We start from the raw sequence: 19,402 nt of genomic DNA on the forward strand, positions 1-19,402 counted from the left end.
GCGTGTTGCCGCGCGCGCAGTGGCCGGCAGCAGGTGAGTGCTCACGCGCAGGCGCACGTGGCTCGGAAGCGGTGGTGGGGGCGGGTCCGCGCTCCCACTCGCGCCGCCTGAGGCACCTTCCGCGCCCGCCGCTCTGCAGCAGCGCCGACCCGGGGCACTGAGCGGCCTGAGAGGCGGCACCAGCCCGGCCTCCTCTTGTCCTCCGCGTGCTGGGGGTGGCGGACCCGTGCCCTATGGCAGTTAGCTAGCGGGGGTTTGTGAGAAACTGTCGATGCGAGGTCCCTCCCATTCGTTTCCAGGTTGCAGCGCTGTCGCATAACGTGCTGAATGCAGTGACTTGTTTGGACGTGAGCATTACTCCGTAGTCATGGTGCGGGTGCTAGTAATGAGAGCCTCTACCAGTATGTAGTGTGTTCAGTTGGATCAGTTGTAGTTTTGCTTTCCCCCCCCCACCTTCCTCTGCTCAGAGAGAAACTCTGCACGTGAAAGAAACGATCGACTAAGGAGGCAGAGCACCATGGATTTTTACTTTCACTACGAACATGTCTGTGCCCTCCAAGGCTCTGTCCCGCTAAAATCAGTGAAGCCTTATCTGAGTCGGGGCACTCTTGACTTAAATGCAGATCGCATCAAGGCAGCTGACTGGGCCCCGCTTCTGGATGCAGTCAGGCATAATAAGACTTTGACTTCTGTTGGAATCAGGAGTTTTCATCAGCAGGGTCTTGGAGAATCAGGTCGGTAGTGACTGCTTGAGATGCTCCATATACCTGTTTACATGAGAATTGAATACAGAACGATTCTGCACATGTGTATGAGGGGTAGACGCATTGTGGGTTTTTTTTTTTTTTTAATGGGTCTTGTAAAACGAAAAGTCCAAGGTGAGATTCTGGTCCCAGGGACTTCAGTGTGGCCTGGATGTCATTTCACCCCCAAATTCATTTCTGTTGTTTACCAGGTGCTGAAAGACATAAAACCTGCTATAGAAGGCGTATTCCAGCAATCCGATCAAAAGATTTGACGGGTCAATTATGTAAAGCCATCAGAGGGTGTCTGAGTATATCAAGCGTTTTAAAAAATTTGGAACTTCAGGGTCTGCTTCTGCGAGAGAGAGATCTAATACTTTTAACAGAGGTGAGACTTTTAATCGCACCCATAAAAGAATCCATTAACAATAAAGATCTTGGGTGTGATTTTTCTACTCACATTTTAAAGATACAGTACTAAGAACACAGGCCACAGAGAGATAGGGCTATGGTGATTTTACGATGGCTTTTTATACTTCTGTTCTTGACTGATTCTAGGGCGTTGGAGAGATGCCAATCGAAGTACAGGCAACCCCTGCTTAGTGCTCTTAATTTGTTTCCGAAAAACTGAGCGTTAAGCAGAAATAGTGTTAAGCGAAACCAAAAGTTTTTGACGAACTAAGATGACAACCATGAGCATTACAGTGAAACTCACTGAGCACTAAGTGGGATTGGGTATGAATGTAAAATGAGCATTATAGTGAAACAGCACTAAGTAAAACAGCATTAAGTGAGGGTTACCTGTAATGGCAGCCTCCGCAGGGAATCAGACACCCTAATATTTCTGTTGTGCCTTTTCAATGAGACGATCTTTTGGGGGAGGCAGCTGTAAGCAGAGTTTCTAGAGCCCATTTCTTCCTCTCTTATAGACAAAGGGTCCATAGTGGGAACAAGTATCTCGACCCATTCTTTAGACAGATGCTAACATAATACTGTTAATTAAATATTTTTTTTCCAAAGGGGTTAGCAAAGACAACGTCTCTGGAGAGTCTGTCTTTAGCTCATTGTCCAATTGGAGATGGAGGACTGGAAAGTAAGCTTTGACATTTAAAAATAAATACTTAAAGGTAGTGATTCTCAACCAGGGTGATGTAGTATGATTCACAAGATAAACCCAAAGATTTCAAACAAGGATTCATGCTCTTAAATACATTCTGACCTGTTGTGGTCTTTCTGAGTTTTTTACAGCAGAAGTATTGCTTAATTATTTTTCTGCAGTGAAAAATAGAGAAAACCAAGAGCTTGGCATGTTCCAAGAGGTGCTTGGAAGTTGAGGATCGCTACTGTAAGGTGATCTGTGCTGTTGTGCGTGAACTTATTTAAAAAAAAAAGTTTGAATCAATATTTCCACTCCTGTTTTAATCTGTACTAAACACAGCAGTTACATTTATGTTGTATTTTGTGAAACTACATACCAGCTAAGATGTGTTGTTATGATCTTTTCTTCCTTTCTCTCAATATTTCTGGATTTTTTTTTTTTTTTTAAGTGTTCTGAACCCTGAAGTTACATGATAGTTTACTACTACTAAGCAAGTAATTAGACTTATAAACTTAAAAGCAGTTGCGGTCTCAGCCATTTCTTTACTTGTAATAAGTAAAATGTTTATGCAACTTAAGCATTACTGAGGTACCTTTTCTTAATGATGTCTGCATGCAAACAATGTATATTGGAGAACTATAACTAATTTTATTAACAAATTAAAAAATATGCCTTGCATAGTGTTTATCTAAGAATTTGAGGCATAATTAGCATTAGGAAAGAACATAATACAACATTGAAATAGGCAAATTATTTCTTTTAATGATTTGGCTTTAATTCTTTTATCTCTTTAATTTGAGCAATCTGTCAGAGTGTGAAGAATTCCACCACCATCAGATCTATAAATTTTACAGCATGTAATTTGACTTGGCGGGGAGCAGAACACCTGGCCAGTGTTCTAAAGGTAATTTAACTCATTTCACTTACTTGCCTATCTAGAAGGCAGGTTAATGTGGAAGTGATTCATGAGTACGTTGGGTATATAACTAAAATTATACTATATAGGTATACTATATATATATTTTAACAGTATTTTTATAGAGGTAGAGCAATAATATAGATTACCATTACTCATTCTTAAGTTGATGTCTTTTCAATCAGATTACTGTCTCTAATAGTAGGTGCAAAAATGGCTATTTTGATAGAATTTTGATAGTTTTATGATGTGAAATAGTGTTTTCTAATGAATATTTAATGCTGAGTAAAGTACCGTATGTCATGGTGTATAGGTCGACATGGTATATAACTTGACCCCATTTTTTGATCCAAAAAGTTAGGAATTCTATAGATCTGGTGTATATGTCGACTTAACTTCTTGGATCAGATGTATGAAGTTGACTTATACTGGCTCCTGAGTGCCCTTCCTGTGGACTGGGCACCTGAGGGTGGACACATGCCGCAATGCCATTTAGAGGGGACGGAACCAGGCTCGGCGCTCAGCTGGTGTGGCCCCATCCCTTGTGCTGCCTGAGCTGCACCAGTGGAGTGCTGAGCCTTGCCCTGTCTGCTGTGAGTGTGCTGCGAAGTGCTGAGCCCAACCTTGTTCCCTGCAAGTGGCACAGGGCTCAGTGCTCAGGAGCAGATGGGGCTGGGCTTGGCACTTGGCTGGTGTGGGCCAGGCAGTGCTGCTTTCAGAGGTTAGGGCCACACCAGCTGAGCCTGGCTCCATCCCTGCCCCCATCCCCTGCAAGCGGCGCTAGGTTTGGCGCTTGGCTGGCGTGCCCCCATCCCCTGTGCGGCACTGCCTGGGCCACGCCAGCTGAGTGCTGAGCCCAGCCCTGTCTGCTGCAAGCAGCACTGCTGAGTGCCAAGCCTGGCCATGCCAGCCAAGCACCAAGCCCAGTGCTGCTTGCAGCGGGCAGGGCTGGGTTTGGCAGGGCTGGGTTTGGTAGCACTGCTTGCAGCAGACAGGGCCAGGCTTGGTGCGTAGCTGGTGTGGCCCTATCCCTTGTGAGCAGCAGTGCTGGGCTCAGCATTTGGCTGGCATGGCCCAGGCAATGCTGCTCTCAGGGGATGGGGCTGTGCCAGCTGTGCCCATCCCCATCCCCTGCGAGCAGTACTGTGGCATCCTCCTGGGTACCCGGCGCTGCTTGCAGGGGACAGGTCTGGGCTCAAGCCTGGTGCTGCTTTCAGGGGATGGTGATCTGGTGTGTAAGTCAAAGTTTAATTTTAAGAGTTAAAAGGCAGACTTCAAAACTTGACTTACACGCTGTGAAATATGGTAATGGTATTTTTCATGTAACCCTAATTGTAGAAATCCAGATTTGTTTAGGAATTTAAGACTAGATCTACAAAAGGATTGACTTACTGCTATCTCTGAAGATTTACTGTATTCTTCTGATTTATCAAACGAAAGTGTAAATGAACATGTTTTGATGATTACCAACCAATGAACAAAAAAATTAACTTTTCTTTAGGCCAATAAATAAAGTAAAAAATACAAAATGGGTTAAAAATGATAATTTATATGAAGGTTTCATGCATGCTAATATAAATCATGATTTAAAATAATTTTGATTTAATTCAGTCCATCCTGATATGATCTTTGGTCTGAGCTTCTAAACAGAACATGTAAGTGTTCACTTTATACTAACGTACATTAATTAAAAATAATACTGAATGTGGAAATGAAACACCAGGGTTGGAAAGGAATAGCAAGTACAAAATTAAACATAACTTTGTATCATTGCCAGTGCTGTGGATCAAAGCCCAAAATCTTTGTTTTTAAACTAAGCACACAATTAACAAATGTTTTCTGGCTTGAATTTTTTGTTTAACATTGTTTTAACACTTGGATTATTTGTGGAAGCTGTCTGTCTGGTGCTGTTAGCAGGGAGATTGAAGACACATTTTTATTGGATTGTTTTATGTCTTAATACAGCTAAATCAGACTTTATAAACTAACATTTCATTCCTTTTTCTCTGCTTTCAGGCTGTAATCCAGTAAAGTATTTAAAAACCATAAAAAACAAATGTAAATAGCAAAGTTAAATGCATGAGTTGTCTTGAAATCAGGATGACTGTTCATATGCCTGAAGTTTTATAGTTTCATAGTAGGTAGGGTCAGGAGGGACCTGAACAGATCGTTTAGCCCAACCCCATGCCACAGGCAGGAATGAATGCTGGGTTCACAAAACCTCAGGCAGGTGATCATCCAACCTCCTCTTGAATTTGCCCAAGGTAGGAGCGAGGACCACTTCCCTGGGAAGTTGGTTCCAGATTTTGGCCACCCTAACTGTAAAAAAATTGCTTTCTGATCTCTAACCTAAACCCGTTCTTCATCAGTGTATTACCATTGTTCCTTGTCACATCATGTGGTGCTGGGGAGAAAAGGGCTCTACCTATTTGCTGTTGATCTCCCCCGATGAGTTTGTAGGCAGCCAGCAGGTCCCCCCTCAGCCTCCTCTTGCAGAGGCTGAACAGGTTCAGGTCCCTCAGTCTCTCCTCACAGGGCTTGTCCTGCTGCCCTCTCACCAAGTAGGTGGTCCTCCTCTGAACCCTCTCCAGGCTGGCCACATTCTTTTCAAAGTGTGGCGCCCAGTACCGGATGCAGCACTCCAACTGTGGCCTGACCAAAGTCGCATAGAGGGGGAGTATCACCCCTCGGCTTGACATGCATCTCTGGATGCATGACAAGGTATGGCTGGCTCTGTTGGCTGCAGTCTGGTATTGGTGGCTCATGTTCATCTTGGAGTCAGTAATGACTTCAAGATCCCGTTCCACCTCTGTGGAGTCATTGAGTAGATGAAGAACAAAAAACTCATTCGCCAACTGCATGCCAACTCATTATTCTGAAAATCTGGGAACATGAACAGATTCCTAGTGACTTGAGAGATGCCAGAATCATTATTGTATTCAAGAAGGGAGAAATTACAGAATTGTACAAATTACTGTGGCACTACACTCCTGTCAAATCTAAATCCAAGATGATCAGTACCTCGTTTACTGATCTTCAGTACTCTGACGATTGTGTCCTGTGTGCCCACTCAGTTGAACAGATCCAGGTTACTTTCAACTGCTGTGAAGCATATTAAATACGTCAAGACCCCTTACCCTGGGAGGTCTGCTGCTTCCTGGGAGCCAGTATTGACGACGTAGCAGAGAGGATCCCAAAGCTCATCCAGCCCGCCAACCACTACTCTATGGTCCTTATCCATGTGGGCATGAATGACACAGCTCAGAGCAATCCTGGCCACGTCATAGGTGGCTACAGGGCTTTGGGAGTAGGGCTTAAGGTGTTGGGGGCGCAGATGGTGTTTTCCTCAATCCTCACAGTTTCAGGTCATGGGCTGAGGAGGATTGAGGTAGTCAACTGAAGACTCCAGCACTGGTGCCATTGTGAAGGCTTTGGTTTCCACAATCGCAGTCCATTCTTTAGTGAGAGAGGCAGTGGTCTTCTGGGAAGAGATGGGCCTCCACCTCGCTTCACTGGGAGGGAAGCTGTTCTCAGCCAGAATGGCTGACCTCCTTGACTGGATTTTAAACTAACCCTGCCAGGGGATGGCAAGATTACTGTCAAAGCAAGCGCACTGGGCAACTTCTGCAAAACCAGCAGGCTAAGGCACTCAAGAGAATCCACCTCTACCCTAGCACTGGAACCATGTCCTCCTGGGAGTGAAGGGAAGATTAGGGCTTCCAATGGGTCACTGATGTGCCTGTACAGCAATGGCATGAGGCTGCAGAAAAAGAGAAGGAACTGGTCCTCCTGCTAAGCAAAAATGACTACGATCTCATAGGGATAATGGAGATCTGGTGGGACTCCACCTATGACTGGGCCACAGGTATAGACAGCTATACCCTATACAGGAGAGATTGTGTGGAAAAAAGAGGCAGGGTGTAGCACTTTGTCAAGGAAAGCTACATGTCCCTGCAAGCTGACATTGGTACCCAGGAAGCATGACTGGAGACCCTCTGGGTTAAAATACATGGAGAACATGGCACAGGGGACACAATGGTGGGAGTCTACTACAGCCCTCCCAATCAGGATCAAAGTTGTTCATGCTTAAGTGCTTTCCTGGTCTTGGTTCTAAATAGAGCCTTCCTTAATCAAGCTTGTTATGATAAATGTTTCATGGTGTCAGTTATGTCTTCCGAGAGAGAGAATTATGCTGTTATCATTGCTGTTATGTCTGTATTTGAGAGAACATTTCTCATGGGTTTCTGAAGTACGATGTATTTTATTTTTTTAAATGTAATACTGGCCATCTTTAGTGGGTCCTTTCAATGTGTAGGTCAAGACTCTGAACTTTTTACTGATAACAAGCTCATAATAACTGAAACAGCTTACAGTTGTAATACTAAAATAATAGTTACTGGTTTGTGTACAAAAACATTAAGACATGACAACTTTGTAGTCAGTGTCTGTTAGTGAGTGTAGAAGGGTCAAAAGAGGATCAGTGTGCATCTTACTAATGGAAAGTTGGCAGGTAGAGATTCTTAATGAATTCTATAATTTGATTAATTTATTTCATGATTCAGAATATAACCAGGAATAAGCCTGACGCATAATGCATAAAAAGATGACTGTATACATTTCTTAAATCAGTGATTTAAAAACAGGGTGCTATGGCACCTTGGGGTGCCTTGAGATGCTTTAAAGAGTGCCATGGAGTGTCACACAATGTTTTATTAGCACATTTAGGTTTACAAGCATGATTTACAAGATAAAGCCAGAGATTTCAAATAGAAATCCATAACTGCGGTCTTTATGAGTTCTTTGCAACAAAAAAAGCTTCTCTATTTTTCTATAGTTTTAAAAAAAAAGCAAAGGAAAACATGAGAGATGGCATTTTCTGAGGAGTGCCTCAGATCTGACTCAGGTCTCCTTGAGTCTATCCAGGGGTGCCTTTAGTCTGAAAAGTTTGAAAACCACTGTCTTAAATTTATTAATGGAAAAAATGTATTTTGTATTAAATCAGGTCATAGATTTGGTAATTGAATGACTACTTTATTTCAAGTACTTTCTAGTCATTCTTTGGACTAATTAGTTCGATATGAAACTAATGTTAACTTTTTTTTCTTTGCAAAGCACCAGGCAATGAAAAGACATGGTGAAGCATGGGCTGAAAGCTTGCGCTATAGGAGGCCTGATCTTGACTGCATGGCAGGCTTGAGGCGCATCACTCTCAATTGCAACACACTTGTTGGTGATCGAGGGGCTAGTGCTTTTGCAGAATGTATTAGAGAGGACCTGTGGCTGAAAGGTATGGGGAGTACTAGTCAGGACAGTTATTGTTTGTCTGGAACAGATAAAGTATTTAACAAATAAAAGATCCTTTTATAATGTGCAAGAGACAAGGATTTCTTAGGATGATATTTTTATTGGGCCAACTGCATAGTTGGGATAGTTGGACATAGCTGGACAAGCTTTTGACCGCATGGCAAGCTTGAGGCTTGAAGGCTTATCTAACTCTATCCCAACTATGCAGATTACAGAAAAGTTATAATTACCTTAATAAATCCTTGTCTCTCACATTTTCTGTACCATCTTGATTATATCACTCTAACACTATATTTCACAATATAAATTTGTCAATATGTTGAGTGACTTTATAGAACTTTTTTTTTCATGGTTCACTTGGTATTTGGTATTTTAAGAAGTAATTCTGACTCATTCTGGGACAAATTTGGTAGCAGTAAATAGCAACAAATTTTTCACTATGGTACTACTCTAGGTGGCAATAGACTTACGGGTATTGTGGTTATATGCATACCCTATGACCTGTAAGGATATATCTCTTACAGAACTTACTTTACATTTTAGTACTTTTGACTGCACTTGGGGATCAGAGAAGTCTGGTTGTACAACAAGAAAGCAAAGCTAAAATATTCTGCTTTTTCATGTTGCACTATTAGATAATATAATCATATGCATGTGTGTGTTTTTCCTCTAACATATGTAGCCATTATTCAGATCTAGACTGTTCAGTTTGTTTATTTATGTGTACTTTCTTCAGGCAAGTGTGCTTTAGATTAATATTCAACCACTTTTACATCTAATGTTGCCTGGCCTTTTTTAATATATAGCTTGTGATGGCATGGTCTAATACAGGGGTGGCCAGTAGGGCTGTGCGACAATTCGGCTGTCATTTCGTTTCAGAAATGTTTCGGATGTTTTGGAGCTGGGCTTGCAGGGAAACAGAAACTAAGAGGAGGGAGGGGGAAGAGGGGCAGAAGGACTGCTCTGCTATTGACATCTATAGCAAGCCAGTGTCTGCAATCTGTCCCTGAGGTCCCTTCCAATCTCAGTGTTCTGGGGGAGGGACAGAAGCACTGTCATCCCGAGCACGGATCCAGGGCCTATGCAACCTGGGAGGAGTCTGGCAGAGCTCTCCAGGCCCCCGGATCTACATGCAGGATCATAGCATGCTGCCGCTGCTGGCTGGGGCCAACGGCAGCACCCAAGTCTGCTTGGCGCAGCCTGCGCTGAGCATAGCTGGAGGAGCTGTGGGAGAAGCCCCCATGGCTGCCCTGCCCACCCCCATCCCTCGCCTGGCCCAGCCTCCCAGCACTTAAAAACAAACAAACAAAAAGCTTTGCACTCACCAGCTCTTGCAATGGCGATCGGGGCCTCTGAGGGCTCGTGGCAGAGCCGCACAGGGCAGTAGGGGGCAGCAGGGATTGGCCGCCCTCCATTGCCTGGCACTCGCATGGCAGCTGTTGCATTGCGCGGGTGCAGCGGGCTTGGCAGGGTGCCACACACTGTTGGGCTGAGCTGTGCTGGGCTCTGGCTGACACATGGAGCTGTTTCAGCTCCCAGACAGCACTCAGCGCCCTGCTGAGCCATGCTGCACCTATGCAATGTGACAGCTGCTGCACAGGTGCCAGCCAGGGGGTGGGCGCAATCCCCGCTGCCCCCTGCTGCTCCGTGTTTCACTGGGGGGCTCTTCCACAAGCCCTCAGAGGCCCTGATTGCTGCTGCCAGAGCCAGTAAGTGCAGGCTGGGGAGAGGCAGGCACCGCTGGAGGAGCCATGGGAGAACCTGCAGCTGCTCAGCTTGCCTGCCTCTTCCCCAGCCAATCTGAGTCTCCAAAACAGCATCAGAACTTTGAAACAGATGAATTGAAGCGGAGCAGTGATGTGAAACGCTGAAACAAATCACTGTCCTCTGAAATGGCTGAATCCAAAATCGAAATGCGATGTAGCTGTTTTGCACAGCCGTAGTGGCCAGCCACAAGTGATGCGGGCAGCCTCTGTGTTTGGCATGTAGCTGGGGAAAGCAGGAGCCTTTCACTTTTTTCTAAAGGGATCACTGAGGTTGGAAACACTCAACCAGTGTCAACCCAGCCACAGCCTTTCTGTTTCCCTCTTGCTGCCTTCCAGAGGCCGGCACAGAGTCCTCTCTATTTTATAGGTGTGTGTCAAAAACTGAAAAGAACTTGCATGTCCCTTTATTGTAAGAGAGACCCTGTGTGCTTGTGAGTGTAGTTCAAGTGACAAGAAAGAATGTTCTTCTCTTTCACATCCAGCCTCACAAATAAGGGGATGTAGACCAGTACAAATGCAGCATCCTTCCCCATCTCCCCTGCATTCCACTTAGAGCCAAACAAAAGTTAGCTTGCTTTCTGAATGCTATAAAGCAGGGCTTTCCAGCTGGCAGCCTGCAAGGGGCAAGCATATGCCTGTGACCCGCAGTTAACATGTGGCTGCAGGCCCTATAGATGCCTCTCCCACTACTACCCATTTTGGGAGGCCTCAGCAGAGACAGCCGTACTGGAAAGCATTGACATCCTGCTGAACCTGGTTCACATCTGCTTGGAGAAATAAAGTTGAACTCAAAATAGAGGTAGTGCATTAGCGGTGATTCTTCAGGTAAGCTACAGTGGAGTTGTCTAAAGCTCATGCATGGTTTGCTTTCTGGACCGTCCAGGCTTGATACGTGTGATCATGGCAGTAGTTTGCAATGCCCTGCAACAGGATGGAAAAAAGAACCAAAACAGAAATGTATTCTAGGCATTACAGCTTTAAAAACATTTCAAGAACAATCTGTTCAGAAATGATTAAGTATTATTTTATGATTCTCTAACAACTTCATATAAGTAACTCTGATATTTGATTCTGACTCAAAATGTTAATGACCATTCCTTAGCAGAGTACTATTTTTAATTTATTGATTTGTTTGGCGGCCATACAAAGCTCTATCTTTGAAATGTAGGCATGTGGGTGGATTAATTATGGACTGTAAACTGCATCTAATTTTTAACCCTAAACATTTTAGCACTTGACTTGCAGCAGTGTGGAATTTCCAGTGAGGGGGCAAAATCGTTGTTAGATGCTCTTCAGATCAACACAACATTAGTGGTACTGGATATAAGAAAAAATCCATTAATTGGTATGTATTTTAATTTGCTCTGATTAAAAAATAACTTTCTGAAAATGCTGTATTTTTTAAAAAACTAAATAAGGTTTTCTCAAATATTTGAATAGTAAGTTTAAAATAAAGGCCATTGCTTATTTTTTTCTGATCTGTTTGAATGTTTCATCTGTTTGGATATTGATCAATCTAATACCGAATGTGCTCATGAAGTGAATTTTGTTTCACTGTAGATGACACTTTGATGAAAGCAGTTATTGAAAGAGTTCTCATGAATGGAAACAGTACTATTTCAGAGGTACGTTTTAGGCATTCTCGAATGACTTTTGTTTTTCTGTAGCTGAATTTGAAACAAATTATAAAATAATGCCAAATGATCCTGTCCAGTTTGGAATAGCTGCTTTATATTTATCAGTAAACTAAGTTTGTTGAAGTTGCAATTACGTGCACATACATACAAACCTAGGATATGCAAAATATGAAATCTCAGTAGTGTGCTGAAGCACCCATTTTTGTTTTCCAATAAAACAAGAGTTAGATACTCATTTAAGAGGAAACAGTGAAATAGAAAATAATGTATATGTAAAACATAGCAAAGTAATAAACTTGCTGGAAGTTTTGTATTTTTTGATATTTTGTTGTCTTCAACTGGTCCTTATTAATGTGTCATTAAACAGTTATTTGTGTGTGCGTGCGTATGTGCATGTATACGTCTCTGGTTTGTGTTTGTGTTTTAATTCCTAAATTAAAATGAGAACACTTGATTTAATTTATTTGCATTTTTAAATCAGTAATTTAGAATACCAAATAAGCAACCTTAACATTATGTTAAATTGGCTCTTAAACTAGTATTGGAAAGAACATTACTTGTGTGATTTAAAAACCTTGACTACATTCATATGACTGTATTAGGCCAGAATGCAGCTGTAGTGACTTAGTCCAGTTTTGGTTTGTTAATATTAGGGGTTTTTTTCTGTTAAGCAATGGCTCTTTGTCTGTAGAAGACAAGGACTTAGCATTAAAGCTGAGGGTGTTCCTGCTTATTTACCCTGAAGTCACAAGCCTCTTTATGACACATTTGGTGGTTTTGGAAATGTTTTGGCTATCAGAGAGGATTGTAACTTTTACAGAACAGCAAAATGTAAACCTGAGAAATTGCGCATGGAGAATTCTGTAAGCACCAGTATTATAGCCTCTTTCTTCAGCGTCTTTCTCTAAGACCTTCTGAAGAAATTACTAGGTATTCCATGCCAGTGTTATGCTGAAGATGCAGGACTCTATATATTTCACCTTGGCAGGTGAAACATTAACAAAAAGCATTGTTGATTTCAAAGAATTAGCACCTGGTGCAGAGCAGATAACTCCAATATAGATTAAACTGAAGTGTTACTTGTAACAGAAGGAATCTCGCTGTTTACTGTCATCTTGCTCGCAAACTTTCTCTTCTAAGATGAGGATGCAGAAATCTGTTGGCCAGTTGCAGGTCCTGAAGCAATCTTATCTGGCCTGCAGAGCTCCCCGTGGGTCCAGAAATTTGGCAGCAGGGGAGTGGTGGCCACTAGTACAGCCACCCTCCCCTTTGCCAAATGACCAAAATCTAAGACCGGCACGGCTAGTCAGAACTTGGGCATGCTCTCTTCCCCCTCTTCTGGATTGAGGCCTGGCCACACCCCCTTCCTCCACAGTGGGGCTGGGTTGGGGCCAGGCCATGCTTTCTTCTGTGGGGCCAGGTCAAGTTCCTTTCTTTTGCAGGATCATATTGAGGCTAACTGGCTCCCAGCCTCCTCTGCATAGCCAGATGGTGCCTGTGGCACCTGCCCGTGTCACTAGATTAGGACCACCAGCTGGATCAGGCATGCAGGTGGACCAGGCACTGCCCATACTGCCTGCTGGGAAAGAAGGTTGAGTACCTCTATTTTAAGGTTTTCTTTGTTGAAGGCACAGAGCTGTGGTATTTATCTTTAGAGGAGATCCTAATGAAAGAGAATCTGGTAATATGTCAGAGAAAAGACGTATAGGATTTGCATCTTTGAAAGTCTTTGTGCAATAATGTGAGACCACTTCACTCCGTCAATATCAAAAACCAAAAGAGAAATATGAGTGGTAGGGAAAAGCTGCAAATAGAGGCAAAAAGCAGACTAATAAAGGCACTGTTGTGTAATTTTAAATGCCTGCATGGTTCTTGGATGCTGCAGTTGTGGAACACCTATGCATATTACAGCTATAACAAGCCGCTTACATGTGCAGGATCCCCAGATACTTGAAAAAGCAGTTAACTTTGTTTTGTAATAGTAAGTGTAGGTATAACCTAAGAAGCAACTAAAAAAAATAAATTGTGCGGTTCTCTCCTTGAATCTGAGAGTTTCCTGTGGGCTAGGTATACAAATGAAAATGTTTTTATTCTCCCAGGACATTACTGTATTCCAACTTTTATTATCAGTTATAGACTATGAACATTCCTAGCATCAACCTAAGGAATTTCAAAATTGTTTTCTCTAGTTAAGTTTGGGTAAGATGATGTAGTTAGTTTAGTGTATATAGCTTGCTCGTGTCCTGAGAACATTTTATTCTCTCACTGGGACCATGTCAGGCCTCAAACTTGTAAGGACTTAAAATAATGCACTTTTCATTGGTTATGCCAGAAATAGAAATCACCAGATATGAACATCTTGGTCTGGGAAACTTGTACTGTGGTCCCCACACTAGAAGAAGCTAATTGTAGCTCCAGACTGATCTGATTTCTTAATCCCTAGAGCTGATGCTACTAAACCTCACCTGTATAATAAGTTTTTCTGACACAGGACCCAAGATGAATTTAGCTGTTCCAGCTGCGGCATCACTACCTAATGTGAGTCTAAATCAGTCTCCTGAATCCCTTTTCTTATGCTGCCCTTACTTTACCTTCTCCCTCAGATACAGATATTCTGAAAGTTTCCTGCAGGGCTCTTTTTAGCTCCTTAAGTAGCCCAGTCTGAGGAGTTCCTGAAAGCCCACTTGAAGGCTGCAAGACCAGTTCCTGCACAAACCTCAGTGATGACACAAATTCTCTTTCTGACCTTGGCTCTATTCTTTGCTTCCATATTTGCAAGGTGGCACTTAGTTCTAAAGTTATCTTCATTTCCGGTACTGATACTGACTGGTATTGGTCCCCTCAGATTGACATTTTTATTGAAAGAACCATAACGGCCACAAATTGATGGTTCTTCTGTTTCCCGTCCTGATGATCAGAGACCATTTCAAGAACTATTGAAGAGGATGGTAAATATGCATATTGCATATGAAGACTATTGCCCTGTGGATACCTCATCTACTCTTGAGTACAAGATACATATAGACAGAAGGAAGCTGGCTTTACTTACAGCTCTAGTCCTTTCAACCTGGGCAGGCATATCTAGCTCTCCATGCTCATCCCTGCATGTGTTCCAGGAAACTGACAGGATGAATTCTCCATGAGTTCAAGGACATCTGTTTTTCCCATTTACAAATTCCAAAGTATTTTTCACTCCAGAATGAACTGGCAGTAGCAAGAAGTCGCTCTCTTCTTTTGAAAGAGAAGCATTCTAGGCTTTCAAGTGATCAAATACTGAGCTATGATGTTTCATTTACAGTTGTGCCCTTTGTGGGATGTCTTAAGTCCTATTCTAGATACGATGCCTAAGGAATGGAATGAAAAAGCCAGAACCTTGATCACCAAGAATCCTATTCTCCTAAGAGAAACGTGTGGTATTGTCAATACTATAATATGAGAGTGATGGTTTCTGGAATGGTGATAAGGAGAACTATTTCTGAATTATAGGAAAAACCTAGAACTTCTGTTTTGCATGGGATGTCCCTTCAGTGACAAAACTGATGGGGCTGCAGAAAGGACCCAAGCCACAAAGGCGACAGCACAGTCCTTGGAATTAACACAGCCTGTTCTTCAACACAAGTGATCTTCTAACACAGCCTTCTACTTCCAGACAAGTTCTCTGAAATACCGAGAGCTGGAGTTCCAGAGGCATATTCTAAACTACTTATTGGCAAATGACTTGGGGAAATACTGGAGCAGGACTTTTTTACCACATGTTCTCTTAGCTCTCAGTACCAGCCTTCAAACAGCAGTTTTGACAAGGTGGTTGAGAAGTACACACCAATCGTATCTCCTCCTTTTTGTAGTGTCTAGTACCTGATTATATCTGATCAGTAAATACAGGACATAGTATATAGATCAGGGGCAGGCAAAATACAGCCCATGGGCTGCATCTGGCCCACCAGGCCATTCTATCTGGCCCGTGGGGCACCTAAAACATTTAGAAAATATATATTTATCTGCTTTTAGCTCCTGTCAAAGATGACAGGATGACCCAGGGGAAGCCAGCAGCACTCACTAACAAAGCCAGCTTGGCTCCACACCATACCCAGCCCTCTCCTACCCCTGCTTCCCACCTGGAAATGTCTGCCTGCCATGGCTTGTGCTGCTTCCGTGCACGTGACCTCCTCCAGCACCATGTGACCCCAGCTGCGTCACTGGGCCACGGGAGCACCGCCTGTGCAGGTACCAGGGCCAGGAGTGTGTGTGTGTGGGGGGGGGGGGGTGTGTGTGTGGGGGGGGGGGGGTGTACCTGCAATGAGGGAGACAGAACAACAAGGGAGGGAGAGACTGTGTGTGTGTACGCACGCTCATAGGGCAGCTCACCGCCCCCCCCACCATATACATGCTCCCACACCCACCTCACATTGCCATACACGCAGATTCCCCCCCACAGCCCAGCCCAGCCACGGTTCCCCACAACCCCATATCCACTGACACCTGACATATCTGTGTGTGCGCACACATATGCTCCATCACCTCACCCTCACATCCCCATGTCCACATCTTCCCCCACATATTCACACACACTAACAGCTCCCATGGCGGGGGGGTGACTTGTGCCTCCTGAGTCGGGGTGGGGGGGCACAATTTGTGGGCAGGCCAGAAGCTCCATATATACACCTATAGTTCTGTGCCATGGCTTAGTGCCCCCACATATCACTGGCCTGCACAGCAAAAAGAACCCCGCCCTACCAGTCACCCGTGCCCACAAGCCTATACCTATGCCCCCCCTCCCCCCAGTGTACAAGAGTAAGACTTCATTTTAAGCTGTTGTGCAATCACCTCTGTGTACACTACACAAACATGTAAACCAGGACAAAAATATTTTTTTAAACCAAATTCATGAGTGTTGTAGATGTTTGATTTTTAGAATATAATTTGGTGTTTTTCTGGTTCTGAGATGGCAAAACCCCTTCCTGAAAGGAGTATTTCTGGGGGCAGCGGGAGGGACTTCTGGTGGCAAAGGTCAGGGGTTATGGGGCAGGACTGCTGGTAACAAGATGGTGTCGAGGGGCAGGGCACCTGTCAAAGGGTGTAGCTAGCAATGTGGCCCTTGATAGCTTGCCAAAACTCGGTAAGCGACCCTCCACCTGAAGTAATTGCCCGCCTCTGATTATAGATTCTCGTTTACATACCTTCCAATTTATCCTTTACTTCTTTTGCAAGACCTGTTACAAAAGTGATCTACTGAAGAAGTGAATTTTCTTAGAAAGGAAGGAACCAGAGAGGAGGTTCCACACCAACGTGGAAGGAAAGGGTTGATTCGGATTACCACCTGATCCCTCAAGAAGAGTGATTGAGACATAACTTAGAAATGTCAATGAGAACATAAGGCTGTTCAAATTTAAGTCAGCCTTAGGGTATATTATCCTTTTTTTATTGCAGGAAGTTTGCAAACTGAATACCAGCTAAAAGGATGCCCACTCTCATGGCTTAAGCAGACTTGTATCAACCACCTGCAATCTTGTGCCTAGACAAAAAAAAAAAAAAAAAAATTACCACTTCAGAACTCTTTCAGCTTGCCCACTGAAGAAAGAAGCTTCAGCAAAACTTTGCAGTGATGGTTCTCTTCAAACAGCAGGGAACATTCATCTCTACTAGTATCTGAATAATCAAAATATTTTTCTAATATCAATTACCTTTTTGCAATTTCATTGGCTACTTTGCTTACTGTGGTTCAGAAGAACAGTCACCACAAGGAACTATCTTTTTCACTTCTTTGGAAGTCTCAGATTTTCTTCACCTTTCTCTAAATTCTCCTCTGCTTTCTTCACTAGTCCACATTTCAGTGCAGGAGGTATTAATCCTCTGCCCTCAGTATAAAAAAGGGGTTTTCCTTTACTTGGAAAATACCAAGAAATGCTTTCAGAAAGTCCAGTAGATTATTAGTGTGTGGAGAGATGTTAGGGAGACCCATTCCACAAGAACTACCACAATACCACTGTCTTAAGCTGAATCCTTGGGTGGAGGTAAGGAAAGATGAAGTTTAGAACTACATCCTAATCTTCCACCAATTTAAGTGTGATCCAGTTCTCTCTCCTCATATCCCTGAAAAACATTGGACATCAATTTTTATAGCATGCAATTATCTGAGCCTTAAAACTAAAATATAAAAAGTAGTGAGGAGAAGGGTACCCACCAGAATCTTTATTTTAATAACTTTTGGGGACTTGGATAAGGTGGAATAGGATTGTGCTTAGGTGCTTAATAGATGGAATGAGATCTGGCCCCTCACACGCCGTTGCCCAGTTCTTGTGAGTGACATAAGCATGTCTAGATCTGTGTCTTCCAGGGGATTGCTGTTTGCTAGACTTCCACAAGTGGAAATGGTGATAGGATTCTGAAGAAGAAAAGAGAAGTTATATATCATTAACTTTTTCAAGAGTTACCTCTGTGTGTTCGCACAACCAGCTTGTCTCCCCTTCTACCATGAAGTTCTATGTAATATTAGTATTCTGTAGATAGGGAGAGGAAACTTGATTTGTTGAGGGTGGACTTCCTTTTTTTTTTATATATAAAACACCATCTTAATATAGTTCTTCAAGGCAGTTTGATACCAGTGATGTATTCTTATATGTGGCATATGACAAGTGAGTATATATACACAGAGGAAACTTCAAGAGCAATAGTTAACAATAAGTAACATCTTTTTTTTTTTTTTGTCAGACCTGGAAATGCAACCTGTACTTCGAAAGTCAAGTTGTTATAGTATTACTGTAACACCTTGGGACTTTTATACATGTGCTGGGGGAGATGGGGCAGGGGGGAACATTTTAATTAGAGTTAAAGTTCCCAGAGTGTCTTGTGTATCAGCGTCCCTGCACTTAAAAATGGTGGTGGGGGCACTGTATCTAAAGCATGTTGAATGAGGTTTAGATAAAGTGCCCCTATCACCATTTTTAAATGTGGAGATGCTGATACACAAGACACTGGAGCCTGCTGGGGTGTAGTAATTACCATGCTCCAGCGCAGTGCATCAGAACATCGTTATGGCTTGAGTATTGCTGCCCTTGGAGCCTTTGTTGTATACTAGGATCTCCAGCATGCTGGATTCTTTAGAAGCAGAAATAAAAAGAGTCTTCACCACAAATTCTACAGTTTAAGTTTATTTCTGTTTAGCAGTCTCACTAATAGAAAAAAATTCTGTGACCAAAGCTTAAAAGTTCTTTTGACTAATGAGGCAGATTTAGATTAATATCCAGTTAGCTTTCCCTAATTGTGCTGGTTCTGCAGTAAAATCTGAAGGATATAGTATTATTACATGACACTCCTCTGAGTTTCACTGTCCTTAATAGTACCTGGGGAAAGAACTTTCTGGTATGATGCAAATACTTTTGTATTAATTTCAAACCTTCATAAGTTTTTTAGAGCGGACTCCCAAGCTCTAACATACCTGCTTTTTGAGTAGCGCACTCAGAAAGACTGACAAAATATTGGAATAAATGCTTTGGTTATAAACTTAGAGGGCTGTTCACAAGTTTGAATTCTTTTTGAGAGCTTACGGAGTTGTGCAGTGTAATCTTGAAGGAAAGTAATAATTCCAAAACACAGTTTTCACTTTGACTTCCGATGTAGTTCAAATTCTTGTAATGTTTGCTGCTTTAAAAGAACCTTTTTGTTTGGAAGTCATTATTTGTTTGAAGTAATGTAGCCAGAGCCTATACCCTGATTCCTATGAAGTCAGCTCAATGTAGAGCATGAAAATCAGGTGCCAGAGTTGCCATGTTCAGCGCAGGTGCCATTTTTATTACTATAATAACAGATCTATTTTTCCAGAAGAAATAAAATGGAGGAGGGGAGTGTGCTGTAGTGATAATTTCAGAATATTTCCCTGAATGTTGTGTGGCATGTTTACAGTCAAAACGTACTGAGTTTTATTTAAATCAAAATCTCAT

At 42.8% G+C, this 19,402-nt stretch overlaps 1 protein-coding gene across 2 annotated transcripts in view; it reads left to right on the forward strand.

Annotated features, from left to right (window-relative positions):
- Positions 1 to 430: 430 nt before the first annotated feature.
- Positions 431 to 19,402, forward strand: part of CEP78 (centrosomal protein 78) — a 57,030-nt gene continuing 38,058 nt past the window's right edge. For both annotated transcript variants that reach the window (XM_019555185.1, XM_019555186.1), the window contains exons 1-7: positions 431 to 734; positions 956 to 1,131; positions 1,764 to 1,836; positions 2,643 to 2,746; positions 7,871 to 8,045; positions 11,060 to 11,173; positions 11,389 to 11,453. In XM_019555185.1, the coding sequence (XP_019410730.1) occupies positions 518 to 734; positions 956 to 1,131; positions 1,764 to 1,836; positions 2,643 to 2,746; positions 7,871 to 8,045; positions 11,060 to 11,173; positions 11,389 to 11,453 (924 nt within the window). In that variant the 5' untranslated portion in view covers positions 431 to 517. The remainder of the gene's footprint in view (positions 735 to 955; positions 1,132 to 1,763; positions 1,837 to 2,642; positions 2,747 to 7,870; positions 8,046 to 11,059; positions 11,174 to 11,388; positions 11,454 to 19,402) is intronic.

Source organism: Crocodylus porosus, unplaced genomic scaffold (assembly GCF_001723895.1).
Source record: "Crocodylus porosus isolate Cpor-Errol unplaced genomic scaffold, CroPor_comp1, whole genome shotgun sequence".
In the NCBI taxonomy this organism is placed as follows: Eukaryota; Metazoa; Chordata; order Crocodylia; family Crocodylidae; genus Crocodylus; species Crocodylus porosus.